The sequence below is a fragment of the Geotrypetes seraphini genome, chromosome 6 (assembly GCF_902459505.1).
Source record: "Geotrypetes seraphini chromosome 6, aGeoSer1.1, whole genome shotgun sequence".
Classification (NCBI taxonomy): Eukaryota; Metazoa; Chordata; class Amphibia; order Gymnophiona; family Dermophiidae; genus Geotrypetes; species Geotrypetes seraphini.
This window is the reverse complement of record NC_047089.1, coordinates 244,142,652-244,165,275: the sequence shown is the minus strand read 5'-3', so window position 1 is coordinate 244,165,275 and position 22,624 is coordinate 244,142,652. Positions and strand designations below refer to the sequence as shown.

The 22,624-nt window shown below is 41.4% G+C and overlaps 1 protein-coding gene across 3 annotated transcripts in view; it reads left to right on the top strand.

Moving 5' to 3' along the window:
- The window catches only part of TXLNG (taxilin gamma), a 136,510-nt gene that overhangs the window by 110,136 nt on the left and 3,750 nt on the right, over nt 1–22,624 (top strand). For all 3 annotated transcript variants that reach the window (XM_033949412.1, XM_033949411.1, XM_033949413.1), the window contains exons 7-9: nt 107–181; nt 14,118–14,210; nt 15,240–15,335. In XM_033949412.1, coding sequence (XP_033805303.1) covers nt 107–181; nt 14,118–14,210; nt 15,240–15,335 — 264 coding nt within the window. The remainder of the gene's footprint in view (nt 1–106; nt 182–14,117; nt 14,211–15,239; nt 15,336–22,624) is intronic.

The window sequence follows — 22,624 nt, the reverse complement described above, 5'->3', positions numbered from 1 at the left end:
AAATCTGCCTCACTAGGATCATTCCTTTTCATAAAGCCTCCCTATATACAGAAAGAATGTGGTGTAAAGCTTATAACCTTTTTTCCACACCCTTCTCGTTCACTAGCTGCTGAATGAAGCGTCAGAGTCGCAACATAAATGTGAGCAGATGAAGCAGCAGGAAGCCCAGCTAAAGCAGCAGGTAACAGAATTGGACAGTGCAAATGCAGTCTGAGAGCATGGTGGTTAGTCTCTACATTCACACCGTGGATTTCTTAAACCTGTCCTGGTCGGGTTTTCAAGATATCCCTAATGAATATGCATCACAGCACAATTAAAGAAGAAGAAGAACTTTATTCTTTTATACCGCCATAACCAAAAGTTCTAGGCGGTTTGCACTAAAAAGAGCTGGAAAATCAGCGAAATACAATAATACAGTAAAAAAGCGTTACTTAGCATAAATACATAATTTATTACATCACATTCAACTTTGTTTATAGATATGTTGTGCTGTTGATCCTTTCGAGCGGGTGCGAAGGCTTTTGAGGCCGTGCAGATGCAGCTCCACGACAAAATGAAAGGATACTAGGTACTTGGGATTTGAAAATCTGATGCAGCTTCAGCTCCTGACGACGCCAATGTGCGAAACGCAATGCTCTGTGTTGGGCTGGCTGGATGATACATTTGAAAGCTAATTTTCAGCATTGCTTCAATATATTTTACATTACATTAGTGACTTTTATTCCGCCATTACCGTGCGGTTCAAGGCGGATTACATTAGAAGTTATCTGGACAATTCCAGAAGAGATTACATAGTTTGAGCAGTTTACTTTGGGGGCTTAAGATACTTCCTGTGGAGTTAGTTTGTCTTGATGGATTTCTTGAATAGCAGGATTTTAATTTCTTTTCTGAAGGTTTTGTAGACTGGTGTCGTCATCAGTAGATTGGATAATTGGTGGTCAAGTTTCGCTGCTGCGTGGCCAGTAGGCCATCGTACATTTTTTTGCGTTTGACGCCTCTGATTGGGGGGTGCGTGAATGGTGTTTGGGTTCTCCTTTGTCTGGTTGTGTCAGTTTGGGTAAGGCGGTTGTTGAAGTAGGCTGGGCTGTCTCCATTGACTGCTTTAAATAGTAGACAGTAAAATTTGAATTGTATTCTTGCTTGTATTGGGAGCCAATGTGAGTTGAGGTATGCGGCAGTGATGTGGTCGTATTTCTTCAGTGAATAAATCAGTCTCAGGACTGTGTTTTGTACTGTTTATAGTTGTTTTATCATGACTGCGGGGCAGGGGAGATAGAGGATGTTGCAGTAGTCTAGAAGTCCTAGGACTAGGGACTGGACCACGAGCTGGAACTGTTTTCGGTCAAAGAATTTTCAGATTTGCCTTAAGTTTCTCATGACCATGAATGACTTCTGTATTGTTTTGTTGATTTGTGGTTGCATGGTACAGCTTCTGTCTATCATCACTCCCAGAAGTCTTGGGGTGGGTTGAGTGAGGTATGTGATTGAGTTTATTACTAAGTTTGTTATGGTTGGGGTTTTGTTTATTTCAAGACGTATAAATTTTGTTTTGTCTGGGTTCAGTTTTAGTTTCTGTTCTTTCTTCCATGTAGCCACCGATTCTAGCGTTCTGTGTAGGTTGTCTGTCATGGAGTGTGTAGGTTGATCGAAAGGAAGGAGGATGGTGATGTCTTCTGCATAGCTATAGGAAGTTAAGCCTAATTTGTCTTGATTCAAGGAGTACAATTAAAACCAAGAACATATGAAACACATTTGAACAACTAGTACATTGGACTGGCAACAGGTTCCAGGTTTTCAAGAGAGCTGTGGGTAGCTCTCGGCAACTAAGTTTTATTACTGGGATAAGAGCGTGGATTCATTCTGGATAAATGTTGTGGTAATAAACAAAGTTGGATGTGGTATAATAAATTATGTATTTATGCTAAGTAACGCTTCTTCTTTAATTGTGTTGTGATTTAGATCTGTGGGGTGGGGAAGTTTTTTGTAACCGTCCTGTTATATATTAGTTAATGAATATGCATGAGAGAAATTTGCATGCCTACTCATACCTATTCATGCATATTCATTAGAGATATCTTGAAAACCCGACTGGCTGGGGCCCAGGTGGGCATGAATGCAGAGATTAACCATGAATATGTTAATAAGACATGAAGAAGGCACAACCCATTGGAAAGAGAAGTATGAGGTCATTGTTAAGAATTGAACACAATACACTTCCCCCTCCGAATCCGCGGATTCGGTTATTCGCAATTTTTTGGGGAAAAGAAAAAAAGCTTCATTTTGGACCTTCCCCGCCTCCCTTCCGCCTTCTCCCCGGCATCCCGGCCTAACCTGGTGGTCTAGCGGGCTTTCAGGGCAGGAGCGATCTTCCTACGTTCCTGCCCCATGCAGATCGCCAATAGGAAATGGCTGCTTTGAGCTCCTGTCATAGTCTCGAGAGACTACAGGAGCTCACGGCAGCCATTTCCTATTGGCGATCTGCACGGGGCAAGAGCGTAGGAAGATTGCTCCTGCCCCAAAAGCCCACTAGACCACCAGGTAAGGCCGGCACAGGCTGCCCAGCCCAGAGAGAAATGATCTTCGCTCTGCCCGGCCCGACACCGAAGCGGGGAAAGAGGAGACCAAAGCACCCGCACTGGCCCCTGCAAACACACAACACGCACGGAAGGAGGCGATCGGAGGCGGAGACCACCAGGTACCAGGTAAGGTCCGGGGGTGGGTCAGAGCCGGCACAAAGTTATTCGCGATTTTTCACATTTTGCAGTCCGGCTCTGTCCCTATCCCCCGCGAATACCGAGGGAGAAGTGTATAAACATAGTAACATAGTAAATGACAGCAGATAAAAACTGTGAATGGTCTATCCAGTCTGCCCAATAGTCACAATCATTATACAGTATATTCATAGTTAAATTGTCTTTTTTTTTTTTGTTAATATTTCTGGGTAATAGACCAAAGAAGTATTAAGGCTGGAGCCAATTTAGGGGAAGCTATATTCCAAAAGCCAACGGAGAATGTGATTTGGGAGAGGAGAAGAGAAGTGATTTGAGAAATTCCAATACTTTGGCAGTATAAATCACGCTATTTCAGAGAAAAACATTCTCCCAGACAAGAGGTGAATAATATTAGACACCCTAAGGGAATGACTTCAGGAGCAACGTTGGAAAATATTTTATGATGATGCTTCCTTTCACACTGTTTTGTGTAGCAGATATAAATGGATTTCCTGTCCTATTAACCCTCTTTCTTCCTCCCCTCTTAAAGTCAATCAATTTGTACCTTTGCTTAATCTTTGTAAACCGCATAGAACTTCACGGTATTGCGGTATATAAGCTGTTATTATTATTATTATAAACTAGATGGAGTATAAGGCAATTTTCAGCTTGCCCATGAAGCCTGCAAGTCCACCGTTTCTGTATGCACATAGGTCTATAATAGCATTCTGAATCTTTCTGGCCCAGTGGGGCCCCCAGGGGATGTGAGTACCCGGAGTGTTTGCAGACATCAATTCCCTGTCAGAAGTACACAGCAAGAGCCAAAAATAAACTGCCCATATTTACTAGGACAGCCACAGCACTGCTCTGTTCCCAGCATCATGCCTTTACCTTATGGGGAAAAGTGTGTGCACTGTAGACAGCATGCATACTTCTCCCACACTGGAGGGGGTGAGGCAGTTTGCAGACAGCTTAGTCATTTTTGAAGATCCTTCTGAAAATTGCTTTCTTCGTACATAGTTTGGTTTTTATTCCATTATCAGTGCTGGATTGGTCGGTAATGATGGTTCAGTTTTTCTATTAGTCTCTACCATGAAGAAATAAGAAAAAAAAAAAGGTATGAGCATTCCAAAACAGAAGAGAGAAATCGTCATCCAACACAGTCCATATAAGAACTTTGGTTCATAGACAACGGCGCGAAAGACAAAGGCGCGCGCCGACAACTGAGCGCAAGACGGAGGCGCGCGCCGCTCAAAATTACAGTTTTTAGGGTCTCCGACGGGGGATTTTGTTGGGGAACCCCCCCCCACTTTACTTAATAGACATCGCGCCGGCGTTATGGGGGGTTTGGGGGGTTGTAACCCTCCACATTTTACTGTAAACTTAACTTTTTCCCTAAAAACAGGGAAAAAGTGAAGTTTTCAGTAAAATGTGGGAGGTTACAACCCCCCACAACGCCCCCACAACGCGGCGCGATGTCTATTAAGTAAAGTGGGGGGGTTCCCCCCCACGCCCCCTCCGTCGGAGCCCTAAAAACAGTAATTTTGAGCAGCGCGCACCTCCGCACTGCGCTCAATTGTCTGGGCGCGCCTTTGTCCCGGCGCGCTTTTGACCTGACACCAAGAACTTTTCTCCAGTACTTTCTCAGAGTTTTTGAAGGTGTCTCAATACGCATGCGCACCTGTTCTTACTTGCTGCTGGTATATAGGACCCTCAGTCCTTAGTTTTCCATGGAGCTGAGCAAATGTATTACAGTGTGTGGTTGTCTCGACCTTACTTTTTTACTTTAGACGTTTGGGGGGGGGCTTCCCCTGTATAACTCCTGTCACTGTCATGCGGTGTTTTTCCTACAGATTTTTCTTTTCTTATCAACTCAATTTGGGTGTATACACCTTGAGTTCTTATTTTGGTGTGGGGGGGTTTCCATCAAATCACTTGATTCACTGCATTTACGTTCTAGATGACAGCATGTCTAAGAAGACACTCAACAGATTGGTACACAAAGTCTGCATCAGAAGCACCAATTTCCATGCTTGGGAGTGTATTGACATTGAGTGTATCACAGTCATCCTCCACATCAAGCATCAATAGAGGTCATCACCTGATTACTGCATGAGAATAATTCATCTTCTGCTTCATCGGTGCTGAGGGAAGTGCAATGCCAGTCACATGGCAGAGGCTGAGACGTCTCAACATTGATCCTCGTTGAAGAATGGCATGGAAATCACCGGCGTCCTCCAAGTGCTCATTGTGAGAGCCCACACTTTCAAAACCCCAGTTCCATTACGACCCAGGTGACACAGGAGGATATGGACTTTCCTAGTGCAAGGTCCATGTCTTTGTCGATGGCAGCCTTCAAGGAGCAGTTCATGAAGTTCAAGGAAAGAATGGAGCACTTCTTTCCCCGTCACAATGCTGTGGTTTCAACACTGTTGATGTTGAGATTAGAAGATGTCTGCAAGAGAGGCTTGGCGTCACTATCAGCCACACCAGTGTTGATTTATGGTGCATCAGGAGAGAGATCTTCACCAATGCAATAGGAATCCTTGGCATCGTTGCGTAGCATACATACCTTAACAAGTTCAACACGGTTCACAAGCAAGAAGCAGGACATTCTTCCAGGAATTACAATAAACCAAGTTGCAAGGAAAATAAAACAGAACCAAATAATAATAATAATTTTATTTTGTATACCGCCATACCCAGGAAGTTCTAGGCAGTTCACAACAATTAAGTGAAATACAAACAATGCAAATCATTGAAATCAACAAGTTATATGCATATAAATATAAGAAAAATACATACATTCCATAAAAGGAGGGTGCAACAATCTTAAAGAAATAAAAGATTAATTATAATAAAATATTAAGAACTCAGCCTGTTAAATAATTGAGTTTTAATCTGCTTTCTAAAGTCAAGATAGGAAGAGGCATCAAGCACCATGAGCTTAGTTTAGCTGCCTGGAAAGAAAAGGTTCTTTCGAAGAACCTATTGTAATGGCATAATTTTAATGAGGGAAAAGCAAACAGATGTATTCTACGAGAGCTCTTATTGTTATAACTCAAAGTGAAGTACGGGTTAAGATAACCTGGTGACATACCAAATACTGTTTTGTAATAGATACATGAAAACTTAAACAGAGCTCTGGATTCAAATGGCAACCAGTGTAATTTTTGATAGGATGGGGTAACATGTTCCCATTTCTTCAAACCAAAGATGAGACGGATGGCCGTATTCTGAACCATCCTCAGTTTCCTGGTAATTTTCTTAAAGGCGCCCAGATTTATGATGTTGCAATAATCAAGAATACTCAGAATGGAAGAATGTACTAACAAATGAAAAGAGGCATCATCAAAGTACTTTTTTATGGTGCAAAGTTTCCAAAGCACTGAGATACTCTTCTTAAATACTAAATCAGAATAAGATGTTTATCTAAAGTAACTCCTAGTATTTTTAAGGATTGTTCAATAAAATAATCCCTTCCATTCACATGTATCGTAGTTTCCTTGATTTTATCATTAGGAGCTTCTAAGAAAAATTTAGTTTTACACAATACATATTTCTGGAAAAGAAAATTTTTGTGTTTTTTTTTATTCTATATAATCTATAATGTGAGACAGATCTGAGCTCATCTGGCACCCATTCCAAGAGTTTGCAGTTTGATATACAAAAGAAGAATGAAAATATTTTTTAATTTCTTCCCTCTGGGATTTAGAAAATTATATATGTAAAAGGGAGATTTGCCTTGCATGGTTGCTCACCTGTAGCACTGGTCGCCGTACATGAAAAAAGATACGGTACTTCTCAAAAGGGTCCAGAGAAGAGCGACTAGGATGGTTAAGGGGTTGGAGGAACTGCCGTACAGCGAAAGATTAGAGAAACTGAGCCTCTTCTCCCTCGAACAGAGGAGATTGAGAGGGGACATGATTGAGACATTCAAGGAATAGACTTGGTAGATAAGGACAGGTTGTTCACCCTCTCCAAGGTAGGGAGAATGAGAGGACACTCTAAAGTTGAAAGGGGATAGATTTCGTACAAACGTAAGGAAGTTCTTCACCCAGAGAGTGGTAGAAAACTGGAACAATCTTCTGGAGTCTGTCATAGGGGAAAACACCCTCCAGGGATTCAAGACAAAGTTAGACAAGTTCCTGCTGAACAAGCTCATACGCTGATAGGGCTAGTCTCAGCTATGGCGCTGGTCTTAGACCAGAGGGCCACCGCGTGAGCAGACTGCTGGGCATGATGTACCACTGGTCTGACCCAGCAGCGGCAATTCTTATGTTCTTAGGTGTTCTCCAAGTACAGCAGGCATATATTTTTACATGTGGGTGACATCCACGGAACCCAGCACAGACAGTTAAAAAAGTGTACTGTCACTTTAAGACTGCCCATACCATGCGTGTGCTGATGCCTTTTTGCCAGACAGTTCACAGAACCATCAGTTCAGGGGAGGTGGGAGGGTTGTGATAATATATGCCTGATGTCCTCGGAGAATACCTGCTACAGGTGAACAACCCTGCTTTCTCCAAGAAAAAGCAGGCATTATATTCTCACATGTGGGACTCCCAAGCTGCCACGGTCATGAGAAGAGGTTATTGACAACTACCATGAACCTGGCAAAACTGAAAGGGTTGGAGGGAAGTTGGCATTTAAGTAGAGAATAAATTTTGTAGAACTGCTTGGCCGAACTGACTAATCTGTCTAGAATGATTATCCAGACAGTAGTGGGATATGAAGGTGTGAATTGAGGATCAGGTGGCTGCTTTTCAGATGTCCTGTATGAGAGTGGAATGTAGATAGGCTCCTGATTATAGAGAAAGACACAGGGACAGAATTTGTCCTTGTCCCCGTGGTTAACCATGGGAAACCATCCCGGTGTCATTTTTTAAGGAGAGAGGGAAGAATCAGAGTATGAATAGGCACAGCCACTGACCCTCAAGCCTTTCATTGAAGAATGCTGGTGTACAAGGACTGAGGTTGAGATAGACACTAAAGAATGACACAGGATGGTTTTCCCATGCTTATCTGTGGGGACAGGGACAAATTCTGTCCCCATGTCATTCTCTAAGTCACCATTGCTCAAAATTTGTGTGCAGTGACGCCCTTCAAGCGTCAGCACAGCCCGAGCAAAGGCAAAGGAGATAGTCTCTCAGCCAAGAGATGGTTTTCTTGGTTACAGGAGCTCCAAGTCTATTCGAACTACCACTTAATTGTTCTTGTCCTTTTATCATGTGAGGTTTGGTCTGATCCAAATAGTAAACAAAACATGTTTACAGTTCAATGTATGGAGTGCTGTTTCACCAGGGTGAGAATGTGGTCTTGGATAGAAGAAAAGTTGAACTTTGGACTCGTTCAGATGAAATTCCGAGACGACGTTTGGGAGGAACTTCAGATGTGTGTGAAAGAAAATTGTGTAGGGTGTATCTGAAATGAGTGCTTGAAGCCCACTAACTCGTCATGCAGATGTAATAGCAATAAGGAAGACACGTTTTCAAATGAGATGCTTAAGAGATGAAATCAAGAGTGGTTCAGATGAAGGCTTCATCAGAGTGAAAAGTATAACATTTAAGGTCCCAGATGACAACAAGAGGCTTGGTATGGTAAAGACCTTTCATGAATCTGGCAGTCTCCACCATGAATCTGGAAACCGAAGGATCAACAGTGTGATTGATTTGTGGAGGAAGCAAGTTTGATCATGTGACACCATTGCTGAGATGGCTTCACAGGTTGCCAGTAAAATATAGGATTGTCTATAAAATTCTTATACTGATTTTGAAAGCATTACCCCTTGGTATTCCCTGGTATTTGAGTCAGCTGTTAAGAATATATCAACCAAATCGTCATCTGCGATCAGTAGGGACACTGCGACTGGAGAGTGAGGAATTAACGACAATGTATTATGTTAAAATATGATCTTCTTTAATTTCGGTGGCTTGGTGGAGAAAACGAAGAGCCCTGCGGGACACCACAATCTGGCATCCATACAGCAGATGTCTTATCTTCAAAGTTTACCACATAAGAGTGTAATGTGAGAAATCCTTTAAACTAGCTTAGAACGTTTTCCTCTAAACCTATATCTGAGAGTAATTGAATCAAGATATCATGGCTAATTACATCAAAAGCAGTGGAAAGGTCAAATTGAAGTAAAATGGTATATTGATTCTGAGATGGTAAGCTTTGTACCTTAGGAATCAGATAAACTAATAGAGTTTTAGTACTGAAATTGGGACAAAAACCATGTTGAGATGGTAAAAGAATAGAGAATTTATCTAAATAGTTGGATAGTTGTTTGGAAATAATAGTCTCGATCATCTTTGTTAATAATGGAATATTAGCTATTGGATGATAATTTTACAGTAAGAGTCTAAGATAGAGAGAGATACACTGAGTGTTCTCTATAAAGGAATGAAAAGACTGCTGGTATTTGGATTGAGGCTGAGACTGAATCTTCTGCTGCCTCTGATTTTTTTTTTTGTTCGGGAGGATGTAGAAGGTTGATTATACTTTTGCTTAGAGTAATAAGAGGAGCATTTGGAAGTACGGGGATATCTCGTCGAGGTTTGAGATTGCACAGATTTGGAAGTTGACAAAGTTGTCATGCAGTTATGTGTTTTGATCTTTTGTGTTGCCTCTTCTATACAATCTCCAAAAAGATCATCTCCTATACATGGAATGTTGGAGAGTCAGTCCTGAGCATTGGCATCTAAGACAGAAATTCCCAGCCATGCCTACCTCCGCATCACAGTGGACACTGCTGAAGTGCGAAGGATGATGTCAAAGGCTTCACATGTAGACAGTGTCGTGTATTTTCTGGCTTCTAGGAGATCACTGATCAAATGTTGGTAAGAATTAAGATGCTCTGATGGAATATATTGCTCAAAAGATGAAATTGTTTGTAAAAGTGATTTCATATAGAATGTCATGTAGAAATTGTAATTCAAGATTCTATTAGCAAGCATGGAACTTTGGAATGCTCTTTCCAAATCTTATCTAAGGTTCGGTCTTCTTTGTCCTGTGGAGTACTGGTGTAAGTTCTGGTACTGTTTGCTTTTTTTAAGGCAGACTCTGTGACCAAAGATTGGTGTTGTAATTATGGTCTGTCAAACCCTGAACAAGATTGTATTCTGTAAAGAGTGACCAGTTTGCATGGAGCCACTGGGACAGAGAGTGGAGAGTCCCAGTTTTTAAATAAGGCATCGCATTTAAAATTACTTATCACATACCGTTTTAACAAAAAATTTTTACAATTTCTTGTTATACTTTCAGGCTAATGTCATTAGTAACTGACGCCAAGATTAAGGAAGGCATTCTTGTCGGTCCACAGATCAGACACGTTATCAATGACGAGAGATTTGAAGATCTGTTAGTCAATCTAATCTAATCTAATCTAAACCTTAAGTTTATATACCGCATCATCTCCATGAGAATGGAGCTCGACACAGTTTACAAGAACTTAAAATAGTGGGTAGAGAAGAAGAAAAAGGATTACATGAACTTATGTGTAGAAGGGGGGAGAGAAAGGGGGGAAGGATAGAGCTACAATTTGCTGAAAAGCCAGGTTTTCAGTTGTTTGCGGAATAACTGAAGGGAGCTCAGGTTCCGCAGCGGGGTGGTGAGGTCGTTCCAAAGACCTGTGATTTTGAAGAGAAGGGATTTTCCCAGTTTGCCTGAATAGTGGATGCCGCGTGGAGAGGGGAAGGCTAGTTTAAGCCTTTGGGCAGTTCTGGAGGAGTCGGGACTGGAGGAGTTGAAAGACAGTGGGATAAGAGGAGGCAGGATTCCGTGAATGATCTTGAAAGCCAGGCAGGAACATTTGAAATGGATTCTGGAGATTATTGGGAGCCAATGAAGTTTGGCAAGGAGTGGGGAGGCATGGTCAGACTTGCGTTTTGAGAAGATCAGTTTGGCTGCAGTATTCTGGATTAGCTGGAGTCTTAGAATACTTTTTTTTGATAGATTTAAGTAGATGGCGTTGCAGTAATCTAGTTTGGAGAGGATGATGGATTGGACAAGGATGGCAAAGTGTTGTTGGCTGAAGTAGGATCTAGCTGAAAAAGGCTGAAAAAGCATGATTTTGCCAAGGAGTTGAGGTGGTCATTGAGGGAGAGAGAGGAATCGATAGTGATACCAAGGACCTTGCATGAGAACTCGAGTCAAGTCAGAGAAAATCACCTGGAAAGCATTCAAGGATGTCGTTGAGAATTTTCTTGGAAGTTACAGAGCACCACACTATATTAAACTGGTTGACAAACTTCTTAGAGCAGGGGTAGGCAATTCCGGTCCTTGAGAGCCGGAGCCAGGTCAGGTTTTCAGTATCAAGTTTCAAGTTTATTAAAAAAAATTTTTGACCGCTTATTCTAATTTCTAAGCGGTTAACAAAATAAAATTACATAAAAACAAATTATAAAATTACATTGAGACGTGTGAAAAACAAGGAAAACAGGTGACTTACACAGACATACAGCAACATTATGGGATGATAGGGAAGAACTACAATTGATATAGAATAGGTAAAACATAGATGGGTAAAACGATAGGTTGGATAAAAAATAACAAAAGGTTAAAAATTGATTATAAACTTAGTCCTTAAAAGGGCATTTTAACCAAAAGCATCTTGGAATAGAAATGTTTTTAATTTTGTTTTAAATTGTTTTATATCAGATTCGTAACGGAGATAAGTGGGCAATGAGTTCCACAGAGAAGGGGCAGTAACAGCAAAGTTGTTGGAGCGTAGAGTATTGATTGATTTTAATGAAGGTATGACTAAAAGATTTTGGGAGGTTGAGCGAAGGGATTTTGATGTGCCATACGGGATTAAAAGACTAATAAAATCGGGTTGGTTATTCATTCTGGTTGTAAATGTTAAAAGTAAAATTTTATAACTAATCCTGTGTTCAATTGGCAGCCAATGAGCGTTGATTAAGAGAGGGGAGACGTGATCGTATTTCTTTGCCCCGCTAATGATCTTAATAGCGGTATTTTGGACGATCTGTAGTCGTCTAATCTCCTTTTTTGTATTGTGTTAGATGGATTTGCATGCACTGCCTCCTTGAGATGCAAATCTATCTCATGCATATTCATTGTGGATATCCTGAAAACCTGACCTGGCTCCGGCTCTCGAGGACCGGAATTGCCTACCCCTGTCTTAGAGCATACAAAACCATGAAGTGCAACATGTCACTGAAGATGCACTTTCTGCAGTCACACTTGGACTTCTTCTCCGCAAATCTTGGTGCAGTCAGCAATGAACATGGCGAAAGGTTTCACCAGGACATTGCCACTATGGGAAAAAGATATCAGGGCAACTGGAATCCATCAGTGCTGGCTGACTATTGTTGGACACTGCAACGAGATGCACCGGACATTGAGTAGAAATTAAAATCAGCAGCCACGGCGAACAATCGCAGCGTTATCAGAAACTTTGGGCTCCTTTTACAAAGGTGCGCTAGCGTTTTTAGCGCACGCACCACCTGAAAAACTACCGCCTGCTCAAGAGGAGCGGCTAGCGCGTGCGGCATTTTAGCATGCACTATTCCGCGCGTTAAGGCCCTAACGCACCTTTGTAAAAGGAGCCCTTTGTGCATTAAAACATGTTATAGTCAATTAAAGATACTATCGTATTTCTCAAAATTCCTACATGATATAAACATAGAAACCTAGAAATAAACGGCAGATAAGGGCCACGGCCCATCAAGTCTGCCCACTCTAATGACCCTCCCTATTTATCTTTGCGGATAGATCCCACATGTCTATCCTATCTGGCACGCTGCTGGCCTCAATAACCTGGAGTGGAAGACTATTCCAGCGATCAACCACCCTTTCAGTGAAGAAGAACTTCCTAGTGTCCCCGTGCAGTTTCCCGCCCCTGATTTTCCACGGATGCCCCCTTGTTGCCGCGGGACCCTTGAAAAAGAAGATATCTTCTTCTACCTCGATGCGGCCCGTGAGATACTTGAATGTCTCGATCATATCTCCCCTCTCTCTACGTTCCTCGAGTGAGTAGAGCTGCAACTTCCCTAACCGCTCCTCGTACGGGAGCTCCTTGAGTCCCGAGACCATCCTGGTGGCCATTCTCTGGACCGATTCCAGTCTCAGCACATCCTTGCGGTAATGCGGCCTCCAGAATTGCACACAGTACTCCAGGTGCGGTCTCACCATGGATCTATACAGTGGCATAATGACTTCCGGTTTGTGGCTGACGAAACTCCTGCGTATGCAACCTATGATTTGCCTTGCTTTGGATGAAGCTTGCTCCACTTGGTTTGCAGACTTCATGTCTTCCCTGACAATCACCCCTAAGTCTCTTTCCGCTTCAGTTCTTGTCAGGATCTCGCCATTTAGGGTATAAACCTTGCATGGATTTCGGCTCCCCAGGTGCATGACTTTGCATTTTTTGGCATTGAAACTGAGTGGGAAATTATATTTGTGTATATTTTGAAGGGGTCTATCATAATCACCAGGTTTTTTTTAAAGAACGCGATTGTTTGATCTGTTTCAATTAAGAAAGAGTGATCATGTGACAGAATGCTATATATCTTTGTATTGGTTAAAATTAGAACATTGAGTCCTTTATAAATTACTGGTCATGGTGCATCTTTGTATTCACAATAAGGCACTGAAGCACTTGATGGTTAGCATTCTGTCATACGAACCACAGCGCATGTTGCGCTCGGTGACTCATGATGACCTACATATTCCGACAGGGAAACGGCTGTGTGGATCCACGGGAGTGGAATAAGCTTCCGGGATATTTACGACAGCAAACGTGTTTGAGTAGTTTTTAGAAAATGTTGAAGAAATACCTCTTCTGTAAGATGAAATATGGGACTTGATTTATAGTTTTTTGATGCGAGGCGCTGGTAGCCTCTTTGTAATTTTAGGAGGCTTTACATTATCACTATTATGTTTTTTTTCATGTTTTATTTATTGTACTGTATGTGATTCTGTTTGTTTATGTACTCTATTGTGATCCGCCTTAGGAAAGGTGGGGTATAAATAAATACAAATGCAAATTTGGAAAAATTTGCTGTCCAGTGTTATGGACTAAAAACCTGGAGTGTGCACTTATTGGTAATCACCCCAAAAGGGCCATAATTACAATCCTCACCTCCAACAAGGGAACTTGTGCACATAGGAAAAAATGTCTGCCTTTACAAATTAGACATCTTTCTCTTCACCCTTCTCCCCCAAGAAATTGAACTGAAGCTAAAAAATCTTTTAGTACAAGAATAGGTGGTTGTTCTGTTTATGACGGTATCACCATGTGTGTCCCTAAGGCATATTTGATGCATCTCAAGGTTCACGTACATGTCTTGTATGAAAGGCATTGTTGCCAGGGGCAGAAACCAATTTCTGAGAATGTGAATTGCAGTAATCTTACAGAACCTGTTATTTATTTCCCTTAAGCTCTCCCTGTACATGGATAAGTTTGAAGAATTTCAGACCACGATGGCAAAGAGCAATGAACTTTTTACAACTTTCAGACAAGAAATGGAAAAGGTATTTTATCTCATCGTTTAATCTATTACTTCAAAGTTGAAATGTAATTCTTGTTTTAGTTTGGATGTAATCCGCCTTGAACCGCAAGGTAATGGCGGAATAGAAATCACTAATGTAATGTAATGTATTACTAGTCTGTCACATAATTATAGAAGTTATTTTTAAAAATTTTGAGAAAAACTTAGTGGGTTCTCCTATGTTTCATACAAGTTCTGGAAATATTGTCAAACACTGATCAAATATGCTTTTCTGTACTAAGAATGTTTTAATATTTCAGAATGGGTTCTTTCCAGATTTCAATACCTTTATATTAGACAGATGGGCAAAAGAGGTCTCAAAAGCTTATGGATCTCACTTGCTCTGTCCAAGAATTATCACCTCCCACAGAGGCAAGCTACCGACACTAGAACTGCACCAAAGTGAGAGCAGTTACTTTTTAAACCTGTCTTAAGGGTCTTACCCTAACCCAGACATGGGCATCTCCTGCCTCAAGGGCCGGAATCCAATCGGGTTTTCAGGATTCCCCCAATGAATGTGTACGAGATCTATTTGCATGCACTTGCATATCCATTGGGGAAATCCTGAAAACCTGATTGGATTCAAACCCTCGAGGACCGGAGTTGCTCTAACCCCACTGATATCCACAAATGTGTACATGAGAAATTTGCATATTTAGCAATATTCTGAAAATCAGGCTGGCCGATTGACAGTGGGGGCTAACAAATGGTTTTGAGAACCACCACATTGTAGAATGTTTCCTAAGAAATCCTAAATCCACACCTCCCTCCTTTCTCCCCCGCGCACACTTTCTACGCACTTAAAATCATTTCAGCTTTTGTAAGGCAGTGGGTTTGGGGATTATTTAAGTACACTGGCACTTCTGACCTTTTGGGGCTCATTTTCAAAGCACCTAAGTCTAAGTGCTTTGACGATGAGCTCCTTTATTTTTGCACATACATTGGCAAGGTTGGCTTTGCACTAAATTCTAATCCTCAGCGCAATATGACTCCATCTTGAAATTCTTTTCAGATGACCAAGAAAATAAAGAAACTGGAAAAAGAGACTATAGTCTGGCGTACAAAGTGGGAAAACAACAACAAAGCCCTTCTACAGATGGCTGAAGAGGTAGGTCACAGTCATACTTACACATTAGAACACATAGAAGCAGAGAAAAGACCTCTCCAGTTCCTTCTTCCTCAAAAATCATCTGTGCTTGTTCTGTCCCTTTCCTCAATTCAGACATTCAACTGGGATACTCTTCCACACATTCACCATGGTTTCCATAAATAAGTACTTCCTTACATTACTCCTGAGTTTCTGCCCTCTTTAATCCTCTTCCTGCGACCTTCATTCCAAAACTGCTTTCCTGTTGAAAGAGGCTTCCAGAAATGGTAAAGAACCAGATCTACACCATCTGTAACACCCGGTGTCAGGTCAAAAGCGCGCCAGGACAAAGGCGCGCCCAGACAATTGAGCGCAGCATGGAGGCGCGCACCGCTCAAAATTACTGTTTTTAGGGCTCCGACGGGGGTGTGTGGGGGGAACCCCCCCCCACTTTACTTAATAGACATCGCGCCACGTTGTGGGGGGTTCTAACCTTCCACATTTTACTGAAAACTTAACTTTTTCCCTGTTTTTAGGGAAAAAGTTAAGTTTACAGTAAAATGTGGAGGGTTACAACCCCCCATAACGCCGGCGCGATGTCTATTAAGTAAAGTGGGGGGGATTCCCCAGCAAAACCCCGCGTCGGAGCCCTAAAAACAGTCATTTTGAGCGGCGCGCACCTCCGCGCTGCGCTCAATTGTCTGGGCACGCCTTTGTCTTTCGCACCGTTGTCTATGAACCGTAACACCCCTTTCCTCAACGCGAGCTCCATTCAGTGCCTTTCAATGAACCAGTTTGTCAGACTCTTTAAGACTCATACCAAGTGCGCTCAGCTTATTTATAAGCCATCTGTGTCCAAGTACACTACATGTAGTGTATTTCTCTGATTGAAATCTCTGGTCACAGAGTTATGAAAATTGACTATATTAAACCTAATTCTAATAGGTCCTGCAGACCCTGTAATCCATTGGATTCCTGTAGATCCTATAAATTCCTTGGATTCCAGAAACTGTGCCCATCCCCTCTTCCTTTTGAAGAGGGAACAACATTTGCCTATTTCTCCAGGCCTCTAGGACCTCTTCTGATTCTAAAGATGTGTTGAAAAAGTCCATGAGGTAGTTAGAATTTCCCTTTGTTTACCTGAACACATTTGAGGTCTTCCTCACTTCCATTGCTATTTATGTCCACTTCCTGTTCTGCTTCTGATCCTTCCTCTGAATGCTGAGCAAATATATTTGTTGAGCTGTCTGCTTTTTCTTCAGCAGCCTCTGCATATTCCTCCCCTCAACCTTTTAGCCTAGGACTACAGCTTTTTCACTTTTGCCATCGTCAAAAATCTTTAAAAAAAAAAGTTGTTTTAGCCCTTCATTTTACCATTTCAGATATTTTGTCCTACTGTTTGCATCTTTGCTTTACTACTTTCCCAGTTCTCATAAATTTTCTAGATATTACCTGTCTTCCCCTTTCTATGATAACAAACCATAATGACCCCAACCTTGTTTTTTGTTAGTAAATAAAGCTGTAATCCTTTCAGTTTTGTTTCCTGCTCTTCTGCTCACCCCGACTAGTTCCCATCCAGTAAATAACCCCTAGAGGTACTGCCCCATCTTGCAGATTTCCTGACATCTACAGCCCTTGCTTGTACTCTGATACCAAACCACACCATCCTGTGATAACTGAATCCTTGATGATCACCCAGTACAATGCCAGAAACACTCCTGATTGTAAGAACCGGGTCCAGTATCGTTCCCCTATGTGGTGGGTTCCATTACTAGTTGCCAGAATGATTTTGCCTGCAGGGAATCCAGGATGTCTCTACTTCTGAAGAGTCCATTGGGCAACCACCGTCAAATCAATCCACAAAAACTCAAATAATCTGCTTGGATGGTTAATGTTATTCATAGTAACATGATGACAGTTAAAGGCCACATGGCCCATCCAGTCTGCCCATCTGCAGTAACCATTATCTCTTCCTCTCTCTAAGAGATCCCATGTGCCTATCCCTTGCTTTCTTGAAATCAGACGCAGTCTCTGTCTCTACCACCTCTTCCAGGAGACTGTGCCACACATCTACCACCCTTTCTGTAAAAAAGTATTTCCTTTAAATTACTCCGTAGCCCTCTCATTCCAGAGCTTCTTTTCAAATGAAAGAGACTCAACTCATGCACATTTACACCACGTAGGTATTTAAACATCTCTACTGTCTTTCCTCTAAAGTATACATATTGAGATCTTTAAGTCTGTCCCCATACACCATGTGACAAAGACCACGCACCATTTTAGTAGCCTTCCTCTGGACCGACTCCATCCTTTTTATATCATTTTGAAGGTGCAGTCTCCAGAATTGCACACAATATTCTAAATTCATTTGCTCAGCATCTTTCTACTTGGTCAAGCCTGTGACTCGCTTTGACTTTATTATTGCTTGGATGGATACTGTAGCTGTTCTTTTTTGATGTGCATGTTTTAATTATGTGTGCTGATTTGTTCCCCACCTTGCATAAAAGCAAGTTATAAATAAATAAAATATCATGTTGAGAATTTTGCAATGATTTTTGGTTTGCACAAGTGTCATTACAGTCCTAATTTAAGGTAAGCACATGAATGTGTTTATCGGGTAACCTGAAGGTGATTCCTGTCTCTGAGCTCAGAAGTTGACCTCTCCAAGAGTGTAAAAAAGGGGAACCCCATGAACAATATATCTGTATATAAGGAACAGGAATTCTGAGAGTGTTACTATTAGGCAGCTAAAGCCAAACCTCGGTGTAACTAGCTTTAATGGTAACTATGCTGAGATGCTTCCCAAAGGTGGATGTTGGTAAAATACAGTATGTATGCACTCGTCCAGCTTTTAAAAAACAGTTTTTAAAAGTTCTTTGCAATCCATAATTTGAGGTTCAATTGCAACAAGAACTCATGGATCCCTGTCTATCCCATTTGCCATTTGGACTAGAGGTACAGATAGAGAAATCCGTGGGTATCAAAACAGTCATTAATACAGGAATGGGGGGGAAGAGATCCAAAGTGAGTGGGGATCAGATTATGTCCCTGTGCACACCTCATCTTAACCTTTTATTTGGCATTGTAACTTAAAAGCAACATGTGTCGTCTGTGGCTCTTATGGGAGATCTGCATTAGAGAATGACACGGCGGATTTTACCCGCGAGTAGCCGCAGGTAACCCGCCAAAACGGTGGAGGGGGGAAAGGTGCTCACCGCAGGTACGGGGATAAGGCCATCCACCGCCCCGTGGAGTGGTGAATGGCCTTGTCCCCGCAGTTAAGGGAGGGAACGCACGCAATCACTGATTGCACACAGCCCCCTCCCTCCTTCCTACCTACCCAACCGAATCTATCTCCCTCCCTCCCCCTTACCTTCGTGGTGCGTTTTAAGGTTTTAGTCTTGTTGAAAGCCGCTGGAGCGTACATGAAGTTGCGCGTGTGTGGGCGGAAGCTTCTCCTCTGATGCAACATCTGGTTGCATCAGAGGAGAAGCTTCCGCCCACACACGCACGCGACTGCACGAACACTCCGGTGGCTTTCAACAAGACTGAAACCTTAAAATGCGCCCCGAAGGTAAGGGAGAGGGAGGGAGATGCATGGATCGCGTGAGGGGTGCCAAAGGGCAGTGAGGTGCCGAGAGGGAAGAGTGGATGCTGTGGGGATGTGGCGGTGAAGGGGACGGTGGTCCAGTGATGGGGCAGTGACAGGGACAGATTTTTTTCCCCGTGTCATTCTCTAATCTGCATCTCTAATCTCTGTTGCTCTCGTTCAGCATCAAGTTACAGCCATTTCACCATCTACCAAAAACTTGAAACACCAACTCATCAGCTAAAAATAACTTTGCATATTTAACAAAATAATGCCTATTGTGTTTAAAATTTAACATGTTGTAAGATGCATTTTTGGTTTGGTTTGACTTTACAAGATCTTTTAAATGTGGATGGGAAAGAAAACTGTGAGAACAGGTTAGGTATGGAAAAGAATTGACTGGGGACCAGATTATATCACCATTTACCTCAAAATGCGCCCTAAATTGAACATTCAAGGGTCTTATGGGACACTGCAAGGCCACTCACAGTCTGAAAAAAAGAAGACACAGAAAAAAAGTAGAGAAAAAGCCTCAGTTAAGCTTCATATGGCTAAAAAAACTCCACTTATGTGTCTTCACTATATCAAAAACAGTGGTGAAAAAATGAGACACAGTAGCAGCCCCCCAAAAAACACCTCACATCCAGCACACCAAAATCTCACATACAAACATTGTGTGAAAAAAGATTGCAGTCCAGGGGCACAGTCAGAAATATTGCAACTTGAACTGTCCATGAAGTTCCAGCTATCTCCAATCAGGCTTACTCCCAAGCCTACTACCCGGGCCTCGTGGGTGAACAGCCCACCCGACGGGGAAATCTCCGTTTCACTCTTGCTGCGTCAGGGGTGAAAAACTTCCTGCATCAAAGGCAATCCACCACGACCCTCCATGCAAATCCTTCACAGATTTTACAATCAATGCAATACTGGCAGACTGTGGGTGTATGATGTGTGGGTGACCTTGCAGTGTCCCATAAGACCCTTGAATGTTCAATTTAGGGCGTCTTTTGAGGTAAATGGTGATTGTTTTTGTCCCTATCCTTAGTTAGTCTGGACCAGATTATATCCCCATGCACAGTTTTAGTTTGGATCATTTCAGCAAAAATTGTGTGCTTTAGCACTGGAGAGCTCTTAGTGGGTGATACCTGGAACTGGCCCAGTGTAGCATATTGACTCTAGGATTGTTTCAGCATAGAAACATGATGGCAGATAAAGGCCAAATGGCCCATCTTGTCTGCCCATCCGCAGTAACCATTATGTCTTTCTCTCTTTGAGAGATCCCACGTGCCTTTCCCAGGCCCTTTTGAATTCAGACACAGTCTCTGTCTCCACTACCTCTTCTGAGCATAAGTAATTTTCTAAGTGCTTATATACAGGGTGCCCACAAAAACACTCCTTGATTTTAAATGGTTACAAAACCAAAATGTATTAGAATATTCTTTCACCTTTGAGCCTCCCCAAAAATTGGGTGAAGGCTTATGGGCCGGCAGCATGCATTTGCTGCATGCGCCTGGCCCTTCCCTTTCTTCAGTTATGGTGGCGAGCAGCACCACTGAATGCGCCTGGCTCTTCCCTTCTTGGATTTGCTACAGCAGCGGGCAGCGAGTAGCGGCAGACCATGGGGGGGAGGAAGAATCAAGTTTCAAGTTTCAAGTTTACCTTTATTTGATGAATCGCTTATCAAGATATCTAAGCGATGTACAGTTAAAAAACCATCAGAGTATGGTAATACAATTTAGGTTACAAGGTCACTTAAAAGACAGACATACATTTAATTTACTAAATTCATTTTTAGGACAAACGAAGATTGACAAACAAGAAAGGGTGGGAAGGGAGGGGAGAAATTACAATCTTATTATTTGTTATAGTTTGACATCAAAGGATAAAAACAAATTAGGTAATAATGGGTTAAGAGAAAGAAGAAAGAAAAATACAGAAATCTAGAAGGACAGTGTTTTATAGGTCAAAAGCGTCCTGGAATAAATATGTTTTCAAGTTTTTCTTAAATACTACAAGGTCGGTTTCATTTTTAATAAAATTTGGGAGGGCATTCCATAGTGTGGGAGCTTTTACTGAAAAAATGTCATTGCGTCTAGTACCTATGATTCTTAGCGATGGGACTGAAAGCAAATTAGATGAAGAAGATCTTAGCGAACGAGCAGAATTATGTGGGACAATCATTTTTGAGATAAATTGAGGTTCATTGGTGCTTAATGTTTTATAGACTAAAAATAATATTTTAAAGGTAATTCGATGGGTTATGGGCAGCCAGTGTAATTTAATTAGTAAAGGTGAAACGTGGTCAAATTTCTTTGCATTAAATATTAATTTAACTGCTGTATTTTGGATAATTTGGAGACGTCTATTTTCTTTTTGGGTTATGTTAATAAGAAGCGCGTTACAATAGTCCAGTTTAGAAATGATGAGAGAGTGAATTAAGATATTGAGAGATTTAGTTTCCAAGAAAGTAGAGATCGAGCGTAGAAGCCGTAATCTGTAAAAACAGGTTTTAACTATTGCGCTGATATGGTCATGAAAGGATAAATCAACATCGATTATTACACCGAGGATTTTCAATTTGGATACTGATTCTAATGGAATATTGTCAAGTTTGAATGGTATTCTTTGGAGTATGTCTCCCTTCCAAGAAAAAAGCATGGTTTTTGTTTTTTGAGTGTTTAAAGCTAATTTGTTATTGTTTAACCATGTTTTCATTTTTTCTAATTTGTTAGTAATCGTATTTATTTCTTCAATGTTTTCTGGGTTAAGAGGATGCAGTAGTTGAATATCGTCTGCATATGAAAAGGTTGTAAATCCTAATGACTGAGACATGGTGATAAATGGGGATAAGAAGATATTAAATAGCAGAGGGGATAATATAGATCCTTGTGGAACACCAGAAGATAAGGAAAAATTATCGGAGTAGGACTCATTAAATTTAACTCTCATGGTTCGGTTTGAAAGGAAGGATGTTAGCCATTGTAAGATTTGGCCGTCAATCCCTAATGAATGCAGACGGTAGAGAAGAATTTCGTGATCAATGGTGTCGAATGCTGCAGATAAGTCCAAGGAAAAGAGTGTTACGGATTTGTGATGGTCCAGAAAGTAGTGAATATTTGTAACAAGGCCAATCATGGAATATTCGGTGTTATGATATTTTCGAAAACCTGTTTGGTTGGGGTGTAATGCGTTAGTGGATTCGATGAATTCTGAAAGCTGTTCAAAAACTAGTTTTTCCGTCAATTTCATTAGAAATGGTAGATTTGATATGGGACGGTAGTTCGATGGGTCATCTAGACTAGATTTAAAGTCCTTAACAATTGGTGAAACAGTAGAGGATTTCCAAGTACTGGGTACAGTTGCAGTAGAAAAACTTTTTAGTATAAGTGATAGGATAAATGGACCAAAATTAGAAAAAAATTTTTTTAAGTAAAATGGAGGGATTAATTCCATAGGAGAACCTTTTAGGTTAATTGACTTAAGATGTCTTTCTATATCGTTTATGGTTGGAGTTCTGAAATTTAAGCATTTGGATGTTGGAATGAGATTTTCTGTAGATAAGTTTTCACAATTAGCAAAGGATGATATGTTAGTCGAGAATGTTTGTCTTATTTTCAATATCTTTTGGCAGAAATGGTCTGCAAGTTCTTGTGATGTTAGTATTGATTTTTGCATTGATGTTTTTTTATTTCTTTGTTCCGGATTAACAGATTTTAGAATG